Source organism: Loxodonta africana, chromosome 9, assembly GCF_030014295.1.
Source record: "Loxodonta africana isolate mLoxAfr1 chromosome 9, mLoxAfr1.hap2, whole genome shotgun sequence".
In the NCBI taxonomy this organism is placed as follows: domain Eukaryota; kingdom Metazoa; phylum Chordata; class Mammalia; order Proboscidea; family Elephantidae; genus Loxodonta; species Loxodonta africana.
Genome location: NC_087350.1, coordinates 59,877,067 through 59,889,522, shown reverse-complemented (window position 1 = coordinate 59,889,522; position 12,456 = coordinate 59,877,067). Strand labels below are relative to the sequence as shown.

Here is a 12,456-nt window from a genome sequence, read left to right as displayed (position 1 = left end):
AGAAAATGCTAGAATATAAATCAAGCCATTATTGAGGATTTGCTTTGAGGCCTGCAGTGGGAACCGGATGGAGAGACAAGGGTAGGCGTTTTAGTTACTGCTTTCTACACCTCAGTTTTTTTTTTTCTTTTTTTTCCTCTCCTTATCCCTTTTCCTTTCCTTCCTGCCTTCCTCTCCCCTCTCCTCCTCCCCCTCTTCCTTCTTTCTTTTACAAAGAGCAATAATGATACAAAATTAAGTAAAGTAAACCCAATATCTATTCAGCCTCCCCTCACCCCATCTCAAAAAAAAAAAAAGTGATAAATTTGTTATTTATGCTTCCACGCATAAATTTAAGGAGGGGTAAGGGGAGTTGGAATTAAAATGGATCGAGTTTCTGTTCTGCACCAAGTACTATGCTGAGCTTTCACATATTGACACAGTTAACTTCTCAGTACTCTCTAAGGTGATATCAGGGGTGAGATTCAAAATACCTGACAACCGCTACGGCACAGGCACTAACTATCTAGAAAGGACACCAGCCGTAGTACTGGAGGAGCATACGAAAGCCACCTCATTGCTTGATGCCAGGATGTTTAGGAGGGAACCCGGGGAGGGGCTGGGACTGCCAGGCAGCAGGGGGGCACTGGAGGCTCAGAGCAGCAAGCTCCTTACCGACTGGCACTGAATTTCTAACAAAGGTATGTGTATCAGCTGAACGTCAGCCCTGCTCAGTACAATACTCCTGAGACCTGGGACCCTGTTATGAATTGCGTCCCGCAAATTTATGTTGAAGTCCTAAACCCTGGTACCTCTGAATGTGACCTTGTTTATAAATAGGGTCTTTGAAGATGGTATCAGTTAGTTTGAGGTCAAACGAGAGCAGGGTGGGTCTAATCCAACCTGAGTGGCATCCTATAAAAGAGAACAGACACAGACAAAGGGAAGATGGCCAAGTGAAGATGAAGTTTTGCTGCAGCTGCAAGCCAAGGAATGCTTGCAGCTTCCAGAAGCTGGGATAGAAAAGAAAGGGTCATCCTCTAGAATATTTAGAGCCAAAATGGCTTACCCAACACATTGATTTGGTCATCTGGTCTCCAGAACTGTGAGACAATAACTTTCAGCTCTTCTAAGCCACCTAGTTTGTGGTATTTTGTCCCGGCACCCCTGAAAACTAAAACCTCAGGCAGCTGTCACTTTGTAAAGAAACTTTCTCCCTTTGGTCTCCAGACGGTCCCCTATATTATTTGAAGGTCTAGGTTAAAAAGCAGGCTCTATCAGAGCACAAGTATGGGCAAACAGTTTGAATTTATAGGCAAATTCTGAGTATGAAATGTGCCAGTGGGATTAGCCCTTGGTGATATAATTTCAAAGGCCTGGAGGATTGCTTTCATATGGACTACCCTGCCTCTGAATACCTGCCCATCCTTGACAAAACCTATAGCTCCGCCCAGGTAGCCCCCTAAAAAAGAGAGTCCCATAGTTCTCTCCCCCAGGGCCCAGGGCCACCTGGGCCAACGGATCGTGCATTTGTTCTGAGCCACTGTTTAGTTCTGCTGCAATCTGCCAGTGGAATCATCCCTTTATCCCAGGCAAGGCAGGGCCAGGTCCTCAAGGACCATACCAGTTGCCATCAAGTTGACTCTGACTCATGGCAACCCCATGTGTGTCAGAGTAGAACTGTGCTCCACAGGGTTTTCAATGGCTGATTTTTTTGGAAGTAGTTCACCAGGCCTTTCTTCTGAGGTGCCTCTGGGTGGATCTGAATCTTCAAATGCTGTGTTAGCAGCAGAGAGTGTTAACCAACCGCTCCACCCAGGAACTCCTCAGGAATCATATCAAACCAAACCCACTGTCGTCGAGTTGGTTCTGGCTTATAGTGGCCCTGTAGAACAGAGTAAACGGTCCCATAGGGTTTCCAAGGCTGTAATCTCTACGAAAACGGGCTGTCACATCTTTCCGCTGTGGAGCAGCTGATAGATTTGAATCTCTGACCGTTTAGTTAGCAGCTGAGTGCTTTAACCACGTACTACCAGGGCTCCTTTGGGGCCTATAGGGCTATAGAAACTGCCCAGCCCCTAGCACCCACCTACCCACCATCAGGATGAGCAGTATCTTTCCTGGAGTCAGGATAAGTGTGCCCACTACTTTCTTCTTCTCCTGTCCTTACTGGATATAACAGAGCCTAGATCCTAAGCTTGCTTTGTTTTACTTTAAATTTTACACAGAAAAACTTAAAAAAATCATTTTCATTGGTGAAGACAGGTGAGTTCAAGAACTGGAGGTTCAGGGTGGCTAAGAGATTTTCTCAAGGCTAAGCAGACAGGGAACTGAGGAATAAGGTTCAAGTCCGAGTCTGCCTGTCTCCACTCTACCTGGCTGCCTACCAGGGACTATGTCCGAGTTCTTATGCATCCAACACTCCTTCTCTTTGGACTACTTCTGTTATGTACTTCTTAACGCTAGTGTTGAGATTTCAGAGTATTAGGGCCTGGCTGGTAGGAGGGGTGAGGAGCTTTGAGTCAAAGCAAGGACAAGGAAAATGTACAAGACAATATGGTAGACTCTGGTGGCTGGGGCTTGGGGGCAGCAGGAGAGAAATAGCGTGGCTGGAGTGGCAGGTCTCCCAAGCACAGGGAAAATTGAGGACCTGAGGCCTACAGATCCAGCTCTTGGGCGTTCAAGAGTTATCACATACCAGGCTCTGGGTTAGGTATTCCACACACATTTTATTTTTATATTTAATCTGTCCAATAACCCTTCAATGAGGAAATTGAGTTTCAGAGGGTTGAATTCTCACTTGCCCATGCTCACTGCTATAGGTAGAATAATGGTTGCTCCCCAAAGACGTCTATGTACAAATATCAGAACCTGTCAATGTATTACCTCTCTGGCAAAAGGAAGTCTGTAGATGTGGTTAAGGATCTTGAGATGGGGAAGTTGTTCTGAATTATGCAGACAGGGCCATCGTAATCATATAAATCCTTATTAGAGGAAGGCAGGAAAGTCAGATGGAGAGAAGGAGATGTAATGACAGAACCAGAGGTCAGAGTGATGTGGAACATTGAGACATAGAGATAAGTAGCTTCTAGAAGCTGGAAAAGAAAACGACTGGATTCTCCCCCAGAACCTCCAGAGAAACACAGCCCTGTTGATACCTAGTGAGACCCATTTCAGACTTCTGATCTCCAGCACTCTAAGATAATAAATTTGTGCTGTTTTAAGCCACTAAATTTATGGTAGTTTGTTACAGCAACAATGGAAATCCAATACTTACCCTGTAAGCAGTAGAGGCAGGATTTGAACCCAGGTCAAGATGACTTCAAAACATGTGCTCTTCCTGCCTACACCACTCTACTCCCTCCCTGCAGCTTCTAAGCTTGACAAGAATTTCTTGTGTATAAGAAGCCCTAGATCTTCCTATTTGCCCACTGAGCATCACGGAAAGATGGCTCTGAGAGGGTACAGCCTTCAGAGTAGGAGCAGCTCTCTGTAGAGTTCAGAGCTCCAGGGCTGAGCCCAAGCAATGAAGGCTCCCTCAGACTCACAGAAAGAGTGGACAATGTTAGAAGTGAAATCTCCAGGCCAAACCTTTAACCCATTATTAGCACCAAGGCCACAAAGTCAATGAATAGAAAAAACAGAACTGTCAAACTCACAAAAAAAGACCAGACTTACTGGCCTGACAGAAACTGGAGAAACACTGAGAGTATGGCCCCCAGGCACCCTTTTAACTCAGTACTGAAGTTAACGCCTAAATTTCACCCTTCAGCCAAAGATTAGACAGGTGCATAAAACAAAATGAGACTAAATGGGCACACCAGCCCAGGGGCAAGGACGAGAAGGCAGGAGGTGACAGGAAAGCCGGCAATGGGGAACTCAAGGTTGAGAAGGGAGAGAGTGTTGACATGTCGTGGGGTTGACAATCAATGTCACAAAACAATTATGTGTATTAATTGTTTAATAAGAAATTAACTTGCTCTGTAAACTTTCATCTAAAGCACACACACACACACACAAAAAAAAAAAACTTAGAGATCAAACTGACAGGCAGATAACTTAATTGTCTGCCAATACAAACCCTAACACTTTTTAAAAACAGGGGATTAAAAAAAAAAGCCAAACCCTTACCAACATATAAGCTATAAGGTTTAGTATAAAATAAAATAAAAAATACTACATACGTTAAGAAGCAGAAAAATGTAACTGAAAAACAGGAGAGAAATAATCAACAAAATCAGACCCATAAATGACAGATTATGGAAGTAGCAGACAAGTGCATTAAACAGCTATTATAAATATATAACAATGTTATAAAATAAGATGAACATAATAAAGAGGGGAAGAGAAGAAAAGACAAAAACAGAACTGTACCTTTGCAGCATGTTACTAAAGGAAAATAGCTAAATTCTACTTACATAGCTGGAGCTATAGACAGACACTTCACATGGTCCTAAATAAATGCCTATGTCCAAATAAACAATTATCCTCCAAAAAGATAAAGAAGATGGGTTTTAACAACAGCATATATGAGACAGAGTGAGAGCTTTTAGTATCAAAAATTCCAATATAAGCCAACAATAACTGTCAAAAACAAATGTGATTGAAAGCTCCATCAACAGAAGCATAACAGCTAGAAAGAAGGAGATGAAAGTCTTATTTTTCTCTGCACTGGAGCAACCCCACCTTGAGGAAGAAAAGTGTCAGCTGAGATGTTATGCTCTAGATGTGAAAAAATTAGAATCTCCATCCAGAGGATACTGACCAGAATGGTGAAATATCTGAAATATATACTTCACATAAGAATAGGAGAAGACTCTGAGATTATTTATTTAGGTTAATTTCCAGAAGTTATGTGGTGTCCTTTTTTTGCTGTTGTCAAATTTCTTAAGAGCTACCTTGGCAAAGGGAGATCAGATTTGCTTTCTTTGTGATCCATGGAGGTACAAGAAACAGGTTTTAGCTCAGCGTAAGCAAAAACATAATAGTCAGTACTGTCTGGAAGTGGAATAGATTATCTCCTAGGTAGTGAGATCACTGTCAAGGCAGGCAATCAAAAACACTAGACAGATGTTGGACTAGGTACCCTCTGATGCCCCTCACAACTCCAATTCTAGAAACACTGATACTCTTTTTTCTCCCACTACTTTTGAAGGACCAGAGAAGACAAACTCTGATAACCCAACAGAAAGGTTGGCCGTAAGTCCAAATATCTTAGCCCAGAAGACACCACCTGTGTCCCCAACCCTCCGGTTCCTGCACCTCTTCCGAGATCCCCAAAATGCCCCTAAGAAGGGAGGGATGTGACAAAGAGGACTCACCTTTCTTCTCAAAGTCTACCTTCTCTTCCCCTGGCCGACCCAGGCTGTCCAGGGTGTGGGTCACCTGGCTGCCAAACTCCTCCTCACGAGAGACGTGGTTGGCCCGCCGGGGGGGGTCGTCATCCTCCTCATAGTCGTAGTCATCAAGGATGGGCGTCTCGCGGATTGGTACCCCGATGACGGAATTGTGCGCCTGCAGCCTCGAAGAGCGGAAGCTCTCCCGAGCCTGGGGCCCAAGCAACACCGATGGGATGTAGTGGATCTCGTGCGTGGCTTCCGTGCTTGCGCTCTTCTGGGGGATGCGGCGCCGCTTCTGCCAGCGCCGCTGGGCATACAGAGCCACGGTGAACACCAGCAGGAGAAGGAGCAGCGCGATAAGGCCACCCTGGAGGAGGAGAGAAGCAGAACAAATAAGTGGAAGCGGTTCTTGCAAGTAGAGAGCCAGAGGGGCTTTACCTGTCCATCACACTCAGCGCAGATCCTGGGTTTGGCACCAGCCACAGCTTTGAAGTCAGACCTCACGATTTCGAAACCTAGTTTTCCCACAAACAAGCTGTGTGACCTTGGGCTAACTGCTTGACTTCTCTGGGCCTTACTTTTCACATGTATAAGGAATAAGATCCCCTGGTCTTCCTTCTTCACAAAGCTGCCACGAGGAGGAAATGAGACCACGGTTGTAACAGAGCAATCCAGACCGCTAAAAGCTAGGACAAACCAGGGCTTTGGCTTCACCCAGGTGAGTGTCTGAACCCAGACTCTGCCTTCCACTGTCTGTGTGAACCCAGGCCACTTGCACATGTTCCCTCAGCCTTACTTCCTCATCTCTAGAATGAGTCCTCTGGAGGCTCAAGTGTTAGCAGCCTTCCCTCCATCCTGTTGCAAATGGATGAGGGCATTGTTATGTGTAATTTCAGCACAGGAGTCCCTGGAGGGCACAGTTAACACACCTGGCTGCTAACACAAAGGTTGTAGGTTGAGCCTACCACAGGTGCCTCAAAAGAAAAACCTGATGACCTACTTCTGAGAAATCAGCCACTGAAAACCCTGTGGAGCACAGTCCTACTCGGACACACAGGGGGCTGCCGTGAGGCAGAACTGACTTGACAGCAGCTGATTTGGGTTTAATTGCTACACGCATTATGTTTTCTTCATTATAAGCCACTCAAGTCTTTTTAATTTCTGATTGCAAACAAGGGGCCTGGGACAAACTAGGTGATTTGTACATATTTTGAAATAGTATAAATAAATGGATGAGTTTAAAAAAAAAAAAAAAAAGCACTTTTCTAGGGTTCCTTTAATCAATAGTTTAAGATAAACTGGAGTTTACTTTTTTTAAATAAGTCCAACTCATAAATATTTGATTGAGTCTGCGTACCAGAAGTTAATTTGAAATATACTAAATTGTTTATGAACATATCTTATGTGATTCATGAAATATCCTGGCCTGTGAGTTTCCTGAGGGTAGAGGCTATTTCTAAAACATGTCTATATTCTCCACAGTGTCTTTGGGGGGCTTGAGATGGAAGGTTGCATTCTCCTGGCCCCCCTCATTCACTCAATGCCCAGAAACCTCTCTGAAGAATCAGGATGGGCCTCTACAGTTACCTTGCTTTTCTTCACTTTACATAGTGCTTCATATTTGAGAGATTGGTGGCCACTTTGCTGAGTCCTTGTTTTTGCAATCCCTGGAGGAGAGAAGGGTCAACCCATTAATAGAAGGGGGTAGCCCTGGTGGCAGAGTGGCTGAGAGTTACAGCTGCTAACCAAAAGGTCAGCTGTTCGAATCCACCAGCCGCTCCTTGGAAACCCTATGGAGCAGTTCTACTCTGTCCTATAGGGTCACTATGAGTCATAATCGACTTGACGGCAAGGGGAGCTAAGGCTCAGAGAAGTCAAGTGACTCCGAAACTCAGACAGTGTGTAGTAGAGCAAGACCGGAGCCTTGTTGTTTGTTTTGTGTTTACTGAAAACCTGAGTTCTCTCTACTATCTGTCATTGGCATTTACCTAAACTATTTGGCTGACCAATTTTCCTTCACATAATTTCATTGAAGCCAAGAACAATTTCCTTAACTACCTGTATAATGTCTAACACACGTGGCAGATATAAGCCCTGACTACATCACTTGGGGGAAGAAGGTGACAGCTGTTAAGGATACCTGTTTAGGCCAAAAAGAACACTGATGATTACAGTGACTCAGCTATGTTCCTGAGTATTTGTATACTGGAGAATGGCCTTGTTCTGTTTGCTCAGTAAGCTGGGAGCTCTCACTTCCATATGAGGGGCTGGCGGGTGTAAGTGGTGGCCAGGCATAGAGCGCTGGGGCAGAGGCCAGAACTCTGCTTTGACTCGGGCAGTGAGCTACTCTGGAATCCCGAGAAGAATTCTCTCGGTGTCAGAACTTAAAAACAAACACACAAAGCAAACAAAGCTATAGGCCAGGGTATTTATGTATATGTGTATATGTTTGTGTATGATCTGTAAAAACACACCTGATATGTATGTGTGTTATTTTTTCATCTCTGAAGCCCTCGAAACACAAGAATAGATATTTTTCCTGACACAGAAACGTATGACAGTGATCGTTTTGTGTCTAGTAATCATGTGTGACATGGCATTCCTTTTTTTTTTTTTTTTTTTTGGTATGAGAAATAAGAAAAGAAGGAGACAGAAGGGAGGAAGAGTGAGAAGAGAGAAACGGGGCAGAAAGAACACCAACATTTCATAAACACACTAGCAGACCCTCTCTTTGCCACTTTTACTTAATGCTACTTTATTTAATCTTAAAAAAAAAAATCCTATGTATGGGGATTTTAATATAAAAATTATATTAGTCCGGAGCTGTAACCTTATCTAGGTCACTCATCCTTTCAGAGTCTTGGGTTTGTGCATTAGTTAAGTAAGGGCAACATTCACACTGTCGCCACACTGGATCATTGTGAGGAACAAATAAGATGCTTGTAGAGTGCTTACTACACTATGGGCTACCTGGTAACTGCTCAGAAATTGTTATCTATCATTATTGTCAATAGCATTTAACAAGTGCACATATTTAGTGTTTAATGAATGAATAAATGGTTGAATGAATGAATGAATGAATGACTTGGTCTTCTGTCCCTCAACGCCTATTCTGCAAAACTTGTCCAAATCCTTCTCCATCTGGAACACTTTATATATGCTCTATCGTTTTTTTGTTTTTTTTTTTTATCGTTTACCTTTACAACTGTGCATGTTAGGCACCACTGTCCCACGGTAAGTGAGGAAACTGAGGCACAGAGACAGGAGGTCATTTACTCAAAGTCGTGCTGTCCAGATTCACACTAACTTCAGCACGACTCCACGCATGGGGCTGGGAAGGGAGAGAAGCATCAAAAGTCTAGTTCACTCCTGACCACCCTCACTTCTGCCTCCTTAAATTACCTAGGCCATTCCAGGCACATATTCTCCAGCCTAAGAGAGCTTCCAGAAAGGAGGTGGCAGAGAGCCCCCTCCTGCTTTGGCAGGGGCTGAGTCTGAAGGTCCTTTTAGCTCAATGATCCACTGATTGCCACCTGCCATGAGTTCAGTTCAGGGGCTCCCTGTTCTCACTCCCAGCCTGCCCCAACCTCAGCTCTGTTACAGACGGGAGTGGCATTGCCAGACCTTAGAAAAAGAAGAGTTCTAACACCCAGGATTTCAGTGTGCCGCTGACCTACTGAAACAGATGTCCCTGTGCTGGGGTCCTGGGAGACTTTCAGTGGGCGTTGTCCAAGGCATACTGGTCACCCAGGCCATGTTACAAGCACCTCTGTGACTAGCCCTGCCTTTCCAGACCCTGGCAAAGTTGTGGAGTACAGGGAAGTGGCAACAGGCTCAGGGCATGCAGGAAAAAGGCTCAAGGTTCTTTACTGTGCAACCTTGGGCTGCCAGGTTCTCTCTGGATCCTCATTTATTTATATGTAAATTGGACTTGGCAATACTTGGAATCATACAGCACACAGTTAGGGACACAGACTAGGGAGTCAGAAAGACTTGGTTTAAATTTCATACTGCCACATATAATCTGGGTGATTTTAGGCAATGGAATTAATCTCTGAATCCCAATCTTCTCATCCATACAGTTGGGTCAAAAGTGTCCTTATAGAGGGGGGTTAGCAATGAGCTAACGAATATGGAGTGCGTAGCTTTGTGCCTGGCACACTGTACACCCATGATACAGGAAACCTCTCATTCATGGAACTCACAGCATTGTTGTGCAAATCAAATCTGGAAACAGATATGAGATCCCACACAAACCAAAGGGTGCTGTACAGAAACAAAGGGGCTCAAGAGAACCATTTGACCACCTCTGTCCTAGTGGGAGGAGTCCATGAGTGGCGCAGTCAGTTAAGCACTCAACTGGTTACCAAATGGTTGATGGTTCCAACCCACCCAGAAGCACCTCAGAAGAAAGGTCTGGTGATCTGCTTTCAAAAGGTCACAGCCTTGAAAGTCCTTTGGAGCAGTTCTACTCTGCACACATGGGGTCACCACAAGTTGGAATCGACTTGATGGCAAGTGGTTTGATTTGTTCTTGGTCTTAGCGGGAAAGCAGAGGAGTAACTCGGAATCAGGAAGAAACTATTCTGCATTCACCTGGGTTGGCCTGGACTGCTGGACTGGTCCACACCCACAGGGTTATACTCTCACTGCTTTATTGGCGTCCTTCACCAAGGGCAAGCAAACAGAAAAGCAGGAACAATCGGGAAGTGAGCAGAGCTGGTGCATCCAGCTGCTAAGTACACACACCGGGAGCAAGCACAGGGTCTGGCTGCAGAGAAAAAGCTGCAGGGCAAGACGGGAGCCATGGAGGCAGGAAAAGACAGAGGGGAGAAGGCTCTGAATTCCTAGAAAGTAAGTTAACAAGAGGCCAAGGCTTGAGGGGTGGCAAGCTGAGGTCCTGCTGACCTGAGGGACAACACAATGCCAAATCCAATTTGGGCTGTGTTCACTGGAGGGTAGCCCAAGACAAACAAGGTTGGAAAAATGACTGTGAGTTCCAGAAATTAAAATCCCAGTCTATTAGAGTTTTGTTTCCATGAGGTTGCAGCCAGTACAGGTTTGGGGGCAATTAGTTTACATTAGCCTTATGAGTCTGAGAATTTCACTAAACTGTGAGGCAGGAAGTAGGGAAGAGATGAGGGAGGGAATGTGTGTTCCCATGTTCTGGAATCTTCTGGAACATTCCTTACCGAAGGCCTCTCCAGAGCAGATTGGCCTGCTCATCTTGTTCTGCCACAGACAGTGGGTCTCAGATTAGCCAGTGGAGTCAGAAAAGGATGAGGTTGAGAGACTCCAAAGGCAGTAGGATGGGATGGAGAAACCAAGTATCTGGTTGCATGTGGGCCAGTGTGTGAATCACTGCTGACAAGCTGATATGATACTTTACCCCATTGAGCCACAGTAGGCTCACCTTTAAAATGGGGCTGATAATTTTCAGTATGAACGGTTGTATTGAGGATTAAACAAAACAACAAAAGGTTTGGAAGAAAAGGTCTGGCATAAAAAAGTCAAACGCCGGCCTCATGCCTTCCACCTGTCCCTCTAAAAAAAAAAAAAAAAAAAAAACAGCCCAAACCAAATCCTTTCACTCCCCTTGCTGAGAGCCTTTCCTGGCTCCCTAAGGCCTCCCAATGATGTCCAGACTCTCTAGGCTGGCCCTCAAGGCCCTTCATGACTGGATCCCCACTTCCTTTTCCTGCCTCAGCTCCTCACAAGCCCACCTCATACTTTACCATAAAGCTACAGTGAGCAATCAGCATTCCCCCAGCACAGTGCTCCCTCTTCACATCTGCTGCTCCCTTAGCCTAGAGCACTCTTTCTCATTCACTCCCTGCACTGGTTGAATAATGTCCTCCCAAAACTCCTGTCAACCTGGGACCTCAGAATCTGATCTTATTTGGAAATAAGGTCTTTTGCAAATGTGATTAGTTAAGATGAAGACATACTGAATTAGGGTGGGCTCTAAATCCAATGACTGGCATTCCTATAAGGTCCTTGGGTAGCACAAACGGTTTGCACTTGATGACTAACATAAAGGAGCCCCAGTGGCACAAGGGTTAAGAGCTTGGCTGCTAACCAAAAGGTTGGCAGTTCAAATCCACCTGGTGCTCCTTGGAAACCCTATGGGGCAGCTCTACTCTGTCCTATAGGGTCACTACGAGTTAGAATCAATTTGATGGCAATGGGTTTGGTTTTTGTTGGTTTACTAACCTAAAGGTTGACAGTTCTATCCCACCCAGTACTGTAGAAGAAAGCCCTAGTGATCTGCTTGAACAAAGATTGTAGCCAAGAAAGCATTATGGAACAGTTCTACTCTGTAATACACAGGATCATCATGAGTTAGGATTGACTTGATGGCAATGTTTTGTGTGCGTTCGTGTGTTGTTATAAGAAGAGGAGAGGATATATAGGAAGAAGAAGACTACATGAAGATGGAGGCAGAGATTGGAACAATGCATCTACAAGCCAAGAAGACCAAAGATCCAGGCACACCGGAAACTAGGAGAGAGTCATGGAACAGATTTTCTTTCAGAGCCTCCAGAAGGAACCAAGACACCTTGATTTCAGACTTCTGGCTTCCTCAACTATGAGAAAATTCATTTTTGTTGTTTTTAGCGACCCAAAAAACCAAAACCACCAAACCTGTTGCTGTCAAGTCAATTCCGACTCACAGCAACCCTATAGGACAGAGTAGAACTGCCCAATAGGGTTTCCAAGGAGCAGCCGGTGGATTTGAACTGCTGCCTTTTTGGTTAGCAGCCAGGCTCTTAACCACTGTGCTGCCAGTCTGTAGTAATTTGTGGTAATTTCTGGCCTTGGAACCACATGTACTCCCCTTCACCTGACGACCTCAACTGACTCAGCCATCTCAGCTCGGAGATCATCCCCTCAGGGTGCATCTTTGCTTCTTCAAGTTGGGGTGGGGGCATCCTCTCTTCTCTCATAGCTCCCTGTAGTTAACAGTTATTCAGCTGCTCTGCTATGATCCCATCGACTAGCTGACCACTCTCCCACTCAAGGTTCTCAGCTCCCCAAGGACAGGGGCTCTGCCTTTTGCCCAGCCTAGGATGTCGCGTTTGGCCCAGAGACACACACACACACAAAAAAGGCAACAAGAGCAAAACAGCTGCTATAG

The 12,456-nt window shown here is 45.0% G+C and overlaps 1 protein-coding gene across 3 annotated transcripts in view; it reads right to left on the bottom strand.

The window, feature by feature from the left end:
- The window catches only part of ASTN2 (astrotactin 2), a 1,052,667-nt gene that overhangs the window by 827,316 nt on the left and 212,895 nt on the right, over window positions 1–12,456 (bottom strand). For all 3 annotated transcript variants that reach the window (XM_064291547.1, XM_064291548.1, XM_064291551.1), the window contains exon 3: window positions 5,301–5,685. In XM_064291547.1, the coding sequence (XP_064147617.1) occupies window positions 5,301–5,685 (385 nt within the window). The remainder of the gene's footprint in view (window positions 1–5,300; window positions 5,686–12,456) is intronic.